Source organism: Aplysia californica, unplaced genomic scaffold, assembly GCF_000002075.1.
Source record: "Aplysia californica isolate F4 #8 unplaced genomic scaffold, AplCal3.0 scaffold00107, whole genome shotgun sequence".
Taxonomy (NCBI): Eukaryota; Metazoa; Mollusca; class Gastropoda; order Aplysiida; family Aplysiidae; genus Aplysia; species Aplysia californica.
Window position 1 is genome coordinate 895,066 of NW_004797377.1, and position 13,858 is coordinate 908,923.

The following is a 13,858-nucleotide window of genomic DNA, read 5'->3' on the forward strand; positions in this document are numbered from 1 at the left end:
AGAGAGAGAGAGAGAGAGAGAGGGGGGGGCAGAGGCAAACAGAAATACAGACAGACACACAGACAGACAGACAGAGAGAGAGACAGACAGACAGAGAGAGAGAGAGAGAGAGAGAGAGAGAGAGAGAGAGAGAGAGTAGACAGACGGACGGACGGACGGACAGACAGACAAACAGACAGACAGAACAAGAGCACATCTGAGCCCGTCACTTCTTCACTTCTCACTTCTCACCTAACTCTAAACCTTCCCTCTTCTCCCCAGGAGGTGCCGGGCCGTGACTGGGTCGTGGCTTCTAGCAGAATCCCGGACACACAATACACCGTCCGGGGCCTGCGCAGTGACCGAGACTACCGGTTCCGGATCAAGCCAGAGACTGAGTATGGCACCGGAGAGTACAGTCTCCCGGTGCAGGCCCACAGACGCACAGGTACGGGGAAACTCTGAGCGATACTTTCACTTAGTTGTTGGTTCTTATGGCATTGAACGTGTAGCGTTCTTCTCTTACATTTCCATTTATGTCTGTTGGTTTGGGGGGGGGGGGGGTCTTTTTCTTTCTTGGGTCATTTTGTAGTTTTTTTGTGTCTTTGGAGCTTACAGCTGAGAAATGAATGCCTTTTTACCTCCTCAGCGCCTGTCCTGCCAAGCCGAGAGCCTCTTCTCTCCAAAGTGGCTCCTTCTTCGGCCACCATATCCTGGCAGCCCGCCTCACTCCCCTCTGGACTTCCCTCTCGTCCTATCGTCTACCGCCTTGAAGCCCGGGAACCGCCCAGCTCCAGGTGGTATGAGCTGGTAGCACGCTTACCTTCCACGTCCTACGACATGCAGTTCCTCTACCCTGATCAAGACTACATGTTCAGGTTAGCCTCCACTAGACGCTCCGTTGGTTTAGAATTGTGTGATATTGGCTTAACTCTTCTTTGGACTTTGTATTTTTTAAAGATGCAGGACCACTTACATATGTTCACCTGCGATATATAATATGTCATGTAATTGTAGAAGTTTTACGCCTCCATTAATACTTTTTAGATCATTTAGCAGGACCTTGAACGAAGCTTGTACTTCTCGACATTTAACGATACGAGAGGAAGATAAGTAAAGGATGACAGTTTGATTGGGCCCTTCCTGTCAGGGTCAACCTGGCTCGAGAGGGATAGAATGCCCCAGCAGGAAAAAAAAGGATATATTTATTTTTAAAAATTCTCATTCGGAAATTGAACTCATGTCTTATGTGTGCAATGGAGAAGCGCTTACAGTTACACAACAGACGACAGTTCCATGTCTGATAGGACCTTGCCAACGTTTGTTCGCCGTAAAGGCATACTCCAAACAAATATTATTTTTTGAATATGTAGAAAAGGACGAATACTCGGATGGCAACTTCAACTATATGACAACATTTTGAGCTTTCTTATTATATCATTAAAATGTTATTTTTATAAAGATTCTTTACACATCGTTGCACCGGCAACATATGATTTTTCTTGGGGTTTTGTTTTGTTTAAATGTGTATGATAATACTTAAGACTCCTTCGCCCTCACTTCGCATGCAGGTACTCACGTCATTTCTTTAAGCACGAGCACATCAGGGTAACTTTTAACTCGTTACACGACTGCTAGTTGAAGACAATTTTTGCCAGTTTTTTCTCATTTCACAGCTTATACTTTGCAGACGACCTGGGTGCGAAATTTTCCTAGTTTGCTCTCGTTTAGTAGAGAGGGTTAGAAATAATTTCAAACTTCATCTACCCCTCTAGTATCTCTTGAAGATGCACTGCTCTTTCAACAGGATTTTGTTTTTATAGAGGTTTGGCTTTCTTTCAGAATCGTGGCAGACTATGACGGTGTAGAGAGTGAACCCACCATGGCTGCCTACCTTCCCCGTCGTGCAGGTCAGAACTGTTGAGAACCTAACAATGGCCGTCATCTACTCGTCTTACAATTTAAAAAAATTGAAATTTAGTTTTACTCGAGTTTTGTACAGAGACAAAGAGAGAAAGTGAGACAGAGAGAGGGAAACAGAGGGAAAGAGATTGAGAGAGAGAAAGAGAGTGAGAGAGAAAGAAAGAGAGGGGGGAGGAGAGAGAGGGGGATGAAGGGAAGGAACGAGAAAGGAGGGATGAAGGAAGAGAAAGATATGGGGAGAGTCAGAGAGACGAAAAGTTTCATTGTAAAAGTAATGTCACAGGAGACACGGGTTGGTGTCGTGTAGATGAAACTCTACAGCAGAGAGAGAGAGAGAGAGAGAGAGAGAGAGAAAGAAACTCACATACGGTGGCTGCTATGCCTTTGACGCCACTAATAACACCTTGTTCCAATCTCAGGTCCACCGAAGATGCCCCGAGACCCTCCATATGCCTCCAGTGTCCAGCCAGACTCTCTCATCCTAGCCTGGCGGTCAGTGGAGTTGCCCAGTCGAATCACGGATTACTCACCTGTCTCGTACAGAATTGAAGTAAGTCACGAAAATATCGGAATGATGGTTGAGCTGTAGCTTGTGGAGAGTTGGTGGGGATGCGAAAAAGAAGCATTTAGGAAAAAAACTGGACCACAAGACTATATTAATGAAGGAACCAACAATATTTTCCAAACCATTTTCCGGTTGTGTGTGTGCTTTTTTAAAATTGTTATTATATTCTTTTATTTCCCCCAAAAGAAGGTCAATTGATGGATCTTATCTGTTCTTATTAAAATGTTTGTAATGCAAAATGTACCTATCTATCTATCTATCTATCTATCTATCTATCTATCTATCTATCTATCTATCTATCGATCTATCGATCTATCGATCTTATCTATTTATCTCTGTCTGTTTGTCTGTGTGTCTGTGTGTCTGTCTTTCTGCCTGTCTGTTTGTTAATCTGGTGGGTTGGTTGTTGTTTTTTTACGTCAAATGGCTTTAAAATTGGTTTTGTTTTAGTATCTGTCACGACGTGGTGGAATCAGGCGCTCGTCAATTTTTTGTGAATATGGGGTTATTGGTACCATCTTGAAGCCTGCTCATTTTCTTTTGTTTAGAGGGGAAAAAAATCCATCTACACGAAATAGAAGTCAAAATATTTGCGATTGAAGGAGGTCAGGGTCGCCTGGTTTCAGAGGTAAAATTAGCGAGAAAATGGTCGCCAAAGTTTGATAACTTCCATAGCTTTAGAGCCCTTGGGAAATGAAAATTTACATTTGTTTGTGCCTTTAATCAATGTTTTTCTGCAATATCAACACACAAAGGTGTTTTAAAATGAACATAAAAGGTGTTGAGCGAAAAAAAAAATCCAAACAAATTTCCGAACTGGCCGAAAAATTATGATTTCTCGGATTTCATTATTTTGACAAGAGCCTGATTCCACCAGACGCTGCCTCACAAATGGGTTTTACGTTGTTTCTGTTATGGTATCCCCAAATGGATTTCACTCGTACATTGTTTCAGTCATAGTAGTATCGCCCAACAAAGCTTCTCTTCTCACTGTCGTCCTCCATCTCTCACCCAGGTCTTGGAGCACCCACGCTCTGACTGGCGACCTCTGGCCCGACAGGTCACGGACACACACTACCAGGTGACCAAGCTGAGGCCAGACCTGGACTACTCTTTCCGGGTCAGAGCAGAAAATGAGTTTGGTATCAGTGACCCAACCGATGCCCTGCTCATCAAGAAGAGAGCTGGTATGTTTTTGGTTACTCGGTGATTTCCGTTCTCTTTCCATGAATTACTCCCCCCTCCCCCCCAACCGTGAATACCTTCTGAAACGTTTTTCTTTAAGATTGTGTGTGTGTGTGTGTGTGTGTGTGTGTGTGTGTGTGTGTGTGTGTGTGTGTGTGTGTGTGTGTGTGTGTGTGTGAGGAAGGAGTGGGAGAGAAAAGAAGAGAGAGAGAGAGAGGAGGAGGAGGAGGAGGAGGAGGAGGAGGAGGAGGAGGAGGAGGAGGAGGAGGAGGAGGAAGAGGAGAGAGATGGAGGGAAAGAGAGAGCGAGAGAGAGTGAGTGAGACAGAGAGAGAGACAGAGAGAGAGATAGAGAGAGAGAGAGAGAGAGAGAGAGAGAGAGAAAAGAGAGAGAGAGATAGAGATAGAGAGAGAGAGAGACAATGCCAAAATATTAGTCATGTGTTTATGTGCGTATTATTGCAACGTTATAAAGATATTGCTGAAGCTGATACCTTAGTTCGACTTCATCCTGTATTAGTGAGAACGTCGTAGGCACTTATTATAGAAGAAGAAGAAGAAGAAGAAGAAGAAGAAGAAGAAGAAGAAGAAGAAGAAGAACAAGAAGAAGGAGGAGGAGGAGAAGAAGAAAAAGAAGAAGGATTAAAGAATCCTCTCCTATTTTGTACAGTTGCGCCCACGATGTCCCAACTGGAGCCTCTCATCTCCGATGTCCGGCCCGAGTCTGTACGTCTCACTTGGAAACCTGCCGAGCTGCCCTCATACCTCACAGACTACGTGCCTTTGGCTTACAACGTGTTCCAACAGGTGTGTGCTTGTGTGTATGGGTGTGTGTGTGGGGGGGTGTGTGGGGTGTGTGTGTGGGTGTGTTTCTGTGTGTATGAGTGTGTGAGAGAGAGAGAAAGTGCGTGTGTGCGTATGTAGGTGTATGTGTGTGTATCTTTCACCGTCTGCCTGTCAGTGTGCATATCTACTAGTCTGACTGTCTGTCTGACTGCCTAACAGTCTACTTATCTATCTATCTATCTATCTATCTATCTATCTATCTATCTATCTATCTATCTATCTATCTATATATATATCTATCTATCCATATATCTGTCTGTTTGTCTGTCTGTCTGTCTGTCTGTCTTTCTGTTTATCTATTTGTCTATGCATCACAGGGTCCAAGAGTGTCCAGTGAGCTTTTTTCTTGCTTTGATCCTTTACATTTCATTTGTTATAAAAGACAGTTTAATTGCACGGAAGATGAGATCATTTTACCCTGTTGAGCGCTTGTTGAAAGTTGAGACGTGAACCCAAAATGGAATCTAATTGTTTCCACCTCTCAAGATGTCTTGTTTCTGATCAAGTTCCTAGGTTCTGCTTTTTAGTGGGATGACGGAATCAAAATGCATAATATTCACAAGATATTTCCTTCGGCGTTTCCCAGGAGGAAGGTGACCCCTCCTGGCAGCCCATCGCCCGCCGTGTGGCAGGCACCAGCTATTACGTGACAGGGCTGCTGCCTGACAGAGATTACAACTTCCGGGTTCAGGCTGAGAACAACTACGGTACCAGTCTGCCCACGATGCCTTCAAGACTTCGGCGAGAGATTAAAGGTAATGAGTGACCATTTCTGTTCAATAGTTCTATTCACTAGGATTATTTTTCGTAAGCTATGCTCTAAGGACCTCTAATGTCTCATTTCTAATGAAATAACGTCCACATCTTGCTACACCCATTCATACTCCACAACGTCTTTTATCTTATTATTTAGGAAAGTATGACTGTGGGTTAGAGATGTCTTGTGTGTGTATATCTGGCAGAGGGGTGTGGTAGATTTTTTTAAAGACGTGTAGTGACAAAATCATCATCATCATCATCATCATCATCATCATCATCATCATCATCATCATCATCATCATCATCATCATCATCATCATCATCATTACCATCATCATCATCATCATCCTCATCACGTTTATGCAGTATTATCACCATCACTATCAGCATGACTGTCGTTATCGTTACCATCAGCACTGCCATTTTCATCATCATTACCACCCTCCCTGTAGGGCCCATCTACTCCCCTATCGTGGAGGACATCGAGCCCTCTGCCTTCCGCCTGTCCTGGAAGCAGCCATCCCTCGCCAAGAAGGCCACGTACTCTGTGGAATCTCTGGAGCCCGGCACCTGGAAATGGCGGCCCCTTGTCTCCCGCCTGCCACACCCCAGCTACAAGGTGACCAACCTGCAGCCGACACGTGACTACGCCTTCCGCGTCCGCGCCGAGGTGGACTCTGTGGTCACGGAACCCTCACTGCCCATCTCCTTCTCCAGCCACAGATGTAAGTCCTCAGTTATTGAGCGTTGGTCAGACGTTGTTGTGTTCTATTGCTTATTTTTCTTGGCGTGGCTTCCCTGGCATTTTCAACTCTGAGTAGCTTTACTCTCTTTGATCTCCGCTAGAATGTAATCAGTTGTATTTTGAACATGGCCAGTCATTTAGATAGTACGTGGCAATTTCCATGCTTAAAAGACTCAGGATGCCTCTCGGTTGATAATCTTTCTTATTGCCTTGCTGTGAAATGAATTCGCTGTCTCTTTGCGTGAATTATATGAAGGGAATTAGTGTGCCTTTTCATCTTTCAAAACTGTTACTCATAAGTAGCCTGCGCTTTCAAACTCTTTCTAGTTATAACCTAGCTTGTAATTCTTCTCTTTGTGCTCCAAACTCCGTCCCGATATAAGCATGCTCACTTCGTGCCAATTTCTTAGAATTACATTTAAATTTTCTTCCTGTTTGATGTTCTCCAATTTTCCTTGAGATAAACCTGATTAATTTTTTTCTTTACGTTCCCAATGTTGTTTTGTAGAATTTTGTACATGCACATTTTCGATAACTTTTTCAAAAGATGTATTCTAGACATCCCCACTCCGCCCCTTTTGAGATCTTGTTCACCTACTCATCGCTGCTTTCAAACTTTATAGAAGGATTTCAATTGCTGTATCTTTTCTCTTGGTAATCCTTAAAAATGTGTCATTACAAAAGCCTTTGATGGGCTTATATAATGATAAGGTGAACACAAGCATCCCTATTTTGCCCGTATTTTTATCAACCCTCCACGAATTTTTTTGCCTCTATAATCTAAAACTGTTTCTATTGTACATATCACTTTTCTATAAATGCATAATCGTTTCAGTGTTTTATTGTTCCTAGTTGGTAAAGAACAAAGTTTTAAAAGGCAAATATTCTTTCTTGAATTCTCTTTAAACTAAACGTTTGTCCAGGCCTGCACCATTGATTGTTTATGATGAAGCTTCTTTCTAAAAGGTTTGAGAACTTTTCATTAAGAGTCGAGATTTAAAAAACAAACAACTAAAACACATGTCACTTTTTTCTGCTGCTGAGGTTTTTCTCACCAATCTGGGGCATAAAAAAGTCAACTTACAAGTCTCACGGAAGAGTTCACCTTTTGCACTTTTTCACGGACCCAGTAAAGCAATCACTAATTAGCCATCATTTTCTTAACCACAGGCTCAAACTAAGACAACATGAACAAACAGAAGTAACGGGAAATTTTCCAACTCTTTCTGTTTATAAACTTGCATGCATTTTTTCTTTGAGCTCCAAACCCTGAAGAGCATCAAGATAATCAAGCTTCACGAAACCATAGATACAAAAGGGAAGAGGGAGGGGGAAGATGTGGTGATTAACATACTGAAGGAGCGACCTGATAAGTTGAAACAATAAGAACAATACAGTTACCTCCAGGTGTTTGGCAGTAGTTAGTGATTTGAAGAAGTTTCTTTTCGTGTGTTGCTGAGATAATTTTCAGCTAGCTTTTGTTAAACTATGTCTACGCTTATGGTTGGCATGCTACTTCTCTTTAAATGTTGCTCCAAAAGGCGACTGCAGCCTTCATGATTCGTGACCTCGCTCTTGCTGTCAAGTTCCTATTCCTGCTCTGTGTTTGGCTACTACATAATAGTACGTGCATCACCTACCTTCCTTGTGCCAGAATTTCCACATACTTCTTATGACGGCAAGATGACTGCAAGATGCCGGAAATATTGTCGCAGTACGGGGATCAATTCAATTCAAACCTGGCCCTTCAGATAATGATATTATGTGTATTACAATAATTTTCTCATTTACTTTTCAGCTCTTAGGAGGGCATACTCTGAACAACATGGCGAAGAGGGTACAGGCTTTGTATAAGATTATATGTTGATTCACCTTTGTTTGAATGCATTGTGTTTCCAATACTCTTTCGAAAGCACTGTACTCACACGTCTAACACTATATGTCGGTTTTTACTTGATGTTTTTTTTTTTCATTTGAAAGTATAATGCAAAAATTATAACCATTCTGTTTGAAAGTATCTAACGCAAAAAATACGAAGATAGAGAATCAAATTATTGTATCTCGGGGCGATTAGCAAAGAACATCTAAGAGGAAAGCACTTAACTGAGAGAGATGTTGTCACAACATAAATCAGAGAGCAGGGAGGGAATTATGGGGGGTTGGTATTTTCTTTTCCTGATGAGATGAATTTTTTAAGAACAATAATTTGGTTCTCTACACTTAAGGGACATGTCAAGTCTAGGAGCCCAACATCTGGCGATTTAATACTTTTACATTCGTACAATTGTCAGCGTGGTGTGGTTCATATTAACAAATGATAAATTTTAAGTTCTTATGTATTTTTTCAATTGTCATTTTCTATAAACGCTATTTCTTCCTTCTGGGTGCTCATTTTCCTTTCATTTGTCTTTTTTTTTATAAGCGACATTTCTCATGCTATGCACTTTACTTTCAAGTACCTCGACTGGTTTATTTCCATTCAGCATAAGATTTGACTACACTTATTCTTTCTTTTATGTTTTTCGGATTAAATGTCACTTAGCTTTGTGTCCTGATGATATAATTTGCACCTTCAAAGTAATTATTTCGGTAAATGTTATTGTTTATTTTGTTTCTACGTTCGGCACCATTGCACACTTATATATATATACGTGTGGGCACAAGCTTCGGTGAAATATTATCACAATTTTTGTTCGTACAATTTGGTTACTGTATTTTGACTTAAAGATTATCATACAGATATCTTCAGTTTTTGATTTTGGATGAAAAGGTTTGTTAACACTATTTTGCTATGCACTTTTTTTCATATAACATTATGAAATGTTTATGTCTGTATAAACCTTTTTGTTGGTAATGTTGTTGTATTTTTTGACAAAGTGTTTGAATGCAAAACTGTGTCTTTAACAAAAACACGCAACAAATAAGTTGCTACTAAGAAGATATAAAGTTCAAGCAAGTATTCTTGCCTTGTAAACTGACAACTAGATTTGTTTTTCTACATTTTCAAAATATGATCATCTGGTTCCACTGCAATGGCTGCATGAAAAGCCATGGTTTTGTAGAATAGTGCCCAAATTGTAACTACTTTAATAGATTGAAGTGCTAGATGGTGATTACGAAACATACATTTTCCCGAGCAACTCCAACGTGATATCTGTCTTATGAAATATTCTGCTCACAAATGTTTCCTTAACTGGGTTTATTTATTCTTGATTTATTATTGTTATGTGTGTGTAATGTTATTCACCTTGTTAACGAGATGATCTTAGAAAAGCTTCCAGGATGACGCTTATCCAGCATTCAAAAGAACAGGAGATAACTGGCATCAACCTAGAATGCCATGCGCTGCACGGTTCTGCGTTTAAAGTTATTGATTTTAATAACCAGCGCCTTACTCTCACTTTTCTTCTAAATTTTAACTTAAATCTTGCCTTTTATTTATGTTTTCTTCTGCCCATGCAGTATTGGAGGCGACGCGCAATTCATGTCCAATGTAACGCTTAATTTGTCCAGATTGTTTTCCCTCTTTTATTCCATAAACCTAAAAATGTATCGTTGACATTGCCTAATTTTTGTTTGTTTTTTTCTTGGGGGGTGTTAACGCAGATCATAGTACTATCCCACGAAACTACCTTGACCGTTTTCCTTCACCCCCATCTAACAGTTTAATATGTGTGACATCTCAACAGCCCTGCCGACTGTGCCCGTGGAGAGGCCCACACTGTCCGAGGTGTACGAGGACTCTGTCCGTGTCAACTGGCACCCCAACCTCTACCACGGGGCCACGCTCAAGTCTGCCCCTAAGGCCTACAGGCTGGAGGTATGTCATTGGTTCTCCGCCACAATAAAACGTCCATGATGTCATTTTGGAGCTGGTTGGTGGATGTTCTGGTGTGGCCTGCCCTTGTGAAAGACGTTTGTAATATAATCTACTTGGGTAAACAAAGAAAAGGCAAAAAGGGAGGTGACAAAGAGAAGGGGGCGGTGGGAGGGAAACACATTTAACAAACAGATGACAAATTTATTTTAAAAAGCACTGAGGTGGAATCCCCTAAGACTAGAGCAACAAAGAAAGGTCAAAAGAACAACATGGCGAAATAAGGTGGAGGCTGATGGAAAATATCTGAGCGGAAAGTAAACACATAACAACATTCTTTATCAAGCTTCATAATTCAGAAAAAGGAGCTAAGAACAAGAACACGTCATAACAACATTCTGTTTTACCTGTGGTCTGTAAACAGGTGCGAGAGCTTCCCGACTCCTACTGGCGCACGCTCGTCCCCCGCACCGAGTCCTGGAACTTCGAGGTCACTGACCTTCTACCTGGTCAAGACTACGCCTTCCGGGTGCGGACCGTGTCAGACACCGGCATGTCGGAACCCTCACTTCCTGTTTTCCTGTACAGGAAAGCAGGTAGGGACCTAAGTTTTTTCTATTTGAAACTGATAATTACCTTGCTTCAGACTTTTACTAGGCTTAGGTTATTTTTTATTTTAAAAAAGAGCAGCAGCAATGTCGAAGGTCAAAATGCCCCCCGCGCGCCCCCCCCCCCCCCCCAAATAACTGTATTATAGTTCTGATTTTTATATGACTTTAACTGAAACCGAGTACTTTTTGAAAACTTCTGAATATCCCTTTGTCGTTACCAGTCTCTTCTGTTTCTGCCGTGTCTTTTACAGCATCATGGTGCGTGCTAGAACATCATACTTCAACAGTTGATTATTATTCCATCTCTGGAGCCAAAACCAAAGTCAGTCACTGAACTGCTGCTCCTCTCTAGCTATGGGTGGTTGGCGAGAGCTCTGATGTGATTTGTTCGTTCCCTTCTATTAAACATCTATCGGCAGTTATCTCCCCTCTCTTTCTTGGTCTGTTACTCTCTAAAAACACCTCTAATCTTCGGCACTTATTAAGTGACCAAATTGTGTTGCAAGTGTTGTAAAACTCTTACTAAAACTAAATTTCTGTGTGTGAGAGCTCTAAAAACACCTCTAATCTTCGGCACTTATGTGACCAAATTGTGTTGCAAGTGTTGTAAAACTCTTACTAAAACTAAATTTCTGTGTGTGAGAGAGGGAGAGAGAGAAAGAGAGAGAGAGAGAGAGAGAGAGAGAGAGAGAGAGAGAGAGAGAGAGAGAGAGAGAGAGAGACACACACACACACAGATATATATATATATATAAAGGGAGAGGAAGGGAGGTGGAACGGGTGTGTACGTGTGTGTTTGTGTGTGTATGTGTGTGTGTGTGTGTGTGTGTGTGTGTGTGTGTGTGTGTGTGTGTGTGTGTGTGTGTCTGTGTGTATGTGTGTTCAAGTGGTGTGTCTTATCTTATCTTATCTTATCTTATCTTAAATTGTTGTATCTTATCTGCAGCCACACCCAAAGTGCCCCTGCCTTTCCCGGAAGTGGCTGACGTAGGTGAGGACTACATCGGACTCCGCTGGAAGACAGTGGACGTCCCGGCTTTCGAGACGGACGAGTCGCCACTGTCTTTCATCATCGAAGCCCAGAGACTGCCTGAGTACGACTGGAAGCCTCTTGTCCGGAATGTCACGGGATCTTCTTACAAGGTGAGTGGAACAGGGAGAGAAAAGTGTGTGGGGGGAGGGGGGGGCGGGAGCAGTTTACCCCTTTGAAAAGATCACCAGAGAGGGGGAGGGTGAGGGCTTGGGTCCTATGAGGCTCTGCTATATCTTCAACGTGATTTAACTTTCTCTATTTCCAAACATACAGAAATAGATGTTAAAGAGATATTCGTTATGGGGTAATAATGGTTGTACAGCAACTAAAGCATATTATTGTACGTGAATATTCGTTATATAATTGCAATTGATGTCAATATCGTTGTTGTTGTTGTTTTTGTTGTTTTTGTTGTTAGTAGTAGTAGTAGTAGAAATAGTAGAAGTAGCAGTAGTAGTAGTAGTAGTAGTAGTAGTAGTAGTAGTAGTAGTAGTAGTAGTAGTAGTAGTAGTAGTAGTAGTAGTAGTGGTAGTGGTAGTGGTAGTGGTGGTAGTAGTAGTAGTAGTAGTAGTAGTAGTAGTAGTAGTAGTAGTAGTAGTAGTAGTTGTTGTAGTAGTAGTAGTAGTAGTAGTAGTAGTAGTAGTAGTAGTAGTAGTAGTAGTAGTAGTAGTAGTAGTAGCAGTAGTAGTAGTAGTAGTAGTAGTAGCAGCAGCAGCAGTAGCAGTAGTATATTATTATTATTATTATTATTATTATTATTGTTGTTGTTGTTGTTGTTATTATTGTTGTTGTTATTATTGATGTTATTGTTACGTCATGATCATGTTTAGGACAAAAAGTTGTGTTCAGTATTTTTTTGTAGTTTTAATTGAAAACATGAATTACAAAAATTCTCATTACCTGCACTGAATTAAATACTTTTTGCTTTCAAGCAGTGGATACACACTGAAGTTAAGATTGTCTGATTTCCATCAAAACCTGACGCACATGAAATTTACTGTTGACGAATCTTGAGTACCACTCCAGGTAGTGAGTTGTCACTTTAAATAACCCAGCAACTACAAGCTCCTACTGATGTTGTCATGAATCTTATTAGACACCGGTGTACTACTTTAAGTATAATCTAAAGTTCTACACTTTGCTGATACCAACTTATGGAATAGACGAAAAGGTGTTCAGAATGCTCTGTGTCCCTTCAAGTTAAGAAGTCGACACGTCTATAGGATAAGTTCTAAATTGTTTTTTCTTGCATATGTCATTAATCACAAATATCTGCTTGCCTATACTACAACTGTACCCTAATATACCAAATCTTTGTTTTTTCTGAGCATTTGGGGGGTACAATACATGCTTGTATCTTGAAACCTATCTTTTTATGCTGAAAACACTAACGTTTGAAAAATTATTATCATTATTAACTATACCTGATGTGTCAAAGCAGGGAAAAGGCTTACGACTTGTAAGAGTTAAACTTATGCAAACCGTGTCAAGGCCTTTTATCTCCCAGTCTGACTGTTGTACTGACACCACAATGTATATCCTCCTCCCCTCCTCTCCTCCTCCCGTCCACCCCCCTCGCTGCCCCCCATCCCCTTACCACCCCGCTCCCCGTCCCGCTACCCTCATGGGTCAATAGGTGACTGGTCTGGAGCCTAAGAAGGACTACAAATTCCGCATCCGAGGCGAGACAGCAGTTGGCCTGACTCAGCCATCTCAGCCATTGCCGGTTTACAGGAGTCCAAGTAAGTGTTTTGTTTTTTTAAGTTTAAGGCTATACTTTCCCTGAGTAAACACAATTCTTGGAGGGGTGATCGTGTCTTGTTGTACTCCAAAGAACTACATTGTAAGAAAACGACGCGCACATTTGACAGTTCTGAAGAACTTTAGTCTTCGAGCTGTAAAATGTATAGAAAGGCAAAAACAACAACAATTTAATCATCATCATCATCCTCATCATCAACATCAATAACAACAACCACAACAACAACAAAAACAACAACAACAACAACAACAACAACAGCAACATTAATATTAACAACAACAGCTATTACAACAATTATTACAACAAAAATAACAACTAATACAACCACGACTTTAATGTTCAATTGACCTCCTATTTTATTTTGAAATTCATATATATACCTCCTCAGTGAAATCTGGAGTCCCAGTCACTAACGTGACCATCGACAGGGATTCGAACCAGCCCTACGCCGCACGTATCAGGTGGCACCCTGTTTACATCCACCCATATGTTGCCTCTCAGGACACGACCTACATGGTTGAAGTGAGCTTTTCTTCCCTCTTCTCTTCTCGAATTGTGACACATTTAAAGTTCACAATATAGAGTTTTAATCCTTTCTCTCACTAGACTCTCTCTCTCTCTCCCCCCCCCTCTC

The 13,858-nt window shown here is 41.3% G+C and overlaps 1 protein-coding gene across 1 annotated transcript in view; it reads left to right on the forward strand.

Moving 5' to 3' along the window:
- Positions 1-13,858, forward strand: part of LOC101850947 (obscurin) — a gene marked incomplete at its 5' end in the record, with an annotated part of 65,247 nt that overhangs the window by 7,227 nt on the left and 44,162 nt on the right. Inside the window, 14 exon segments of the mRNA XM_035969032.1 lie at positions 262-427; positions 629-857; positions 1,822-1,889; positions 2,322-2,452; positions 3,483-3,654; positions 4,322-4,458; positions 5,084-5,252; positions 5,709-5,981; positions 7,800-7,838; positions 9,691-9,821; positions 10,243-10,414; positions 11,376-11,572; positions 13,099-13,204; positions 13,613-13,746. Of these exon segments, the coding sequence (XP_035824925.1) occupies positions 262-427; positions 629-857; positions 1,822-1,889; positions 2,322-2,452; positions 3,483-3,654; positions 4,322-4,458; positions 5,084-5,252; positions 5,709-5,981; positions 7,800-7,838; positions 9,691-9,821; positions 10,243-10,414; positions 11,376-11,572; positions 13,099-13,204; positions 13,613-13,746 (2,124 nt within the window).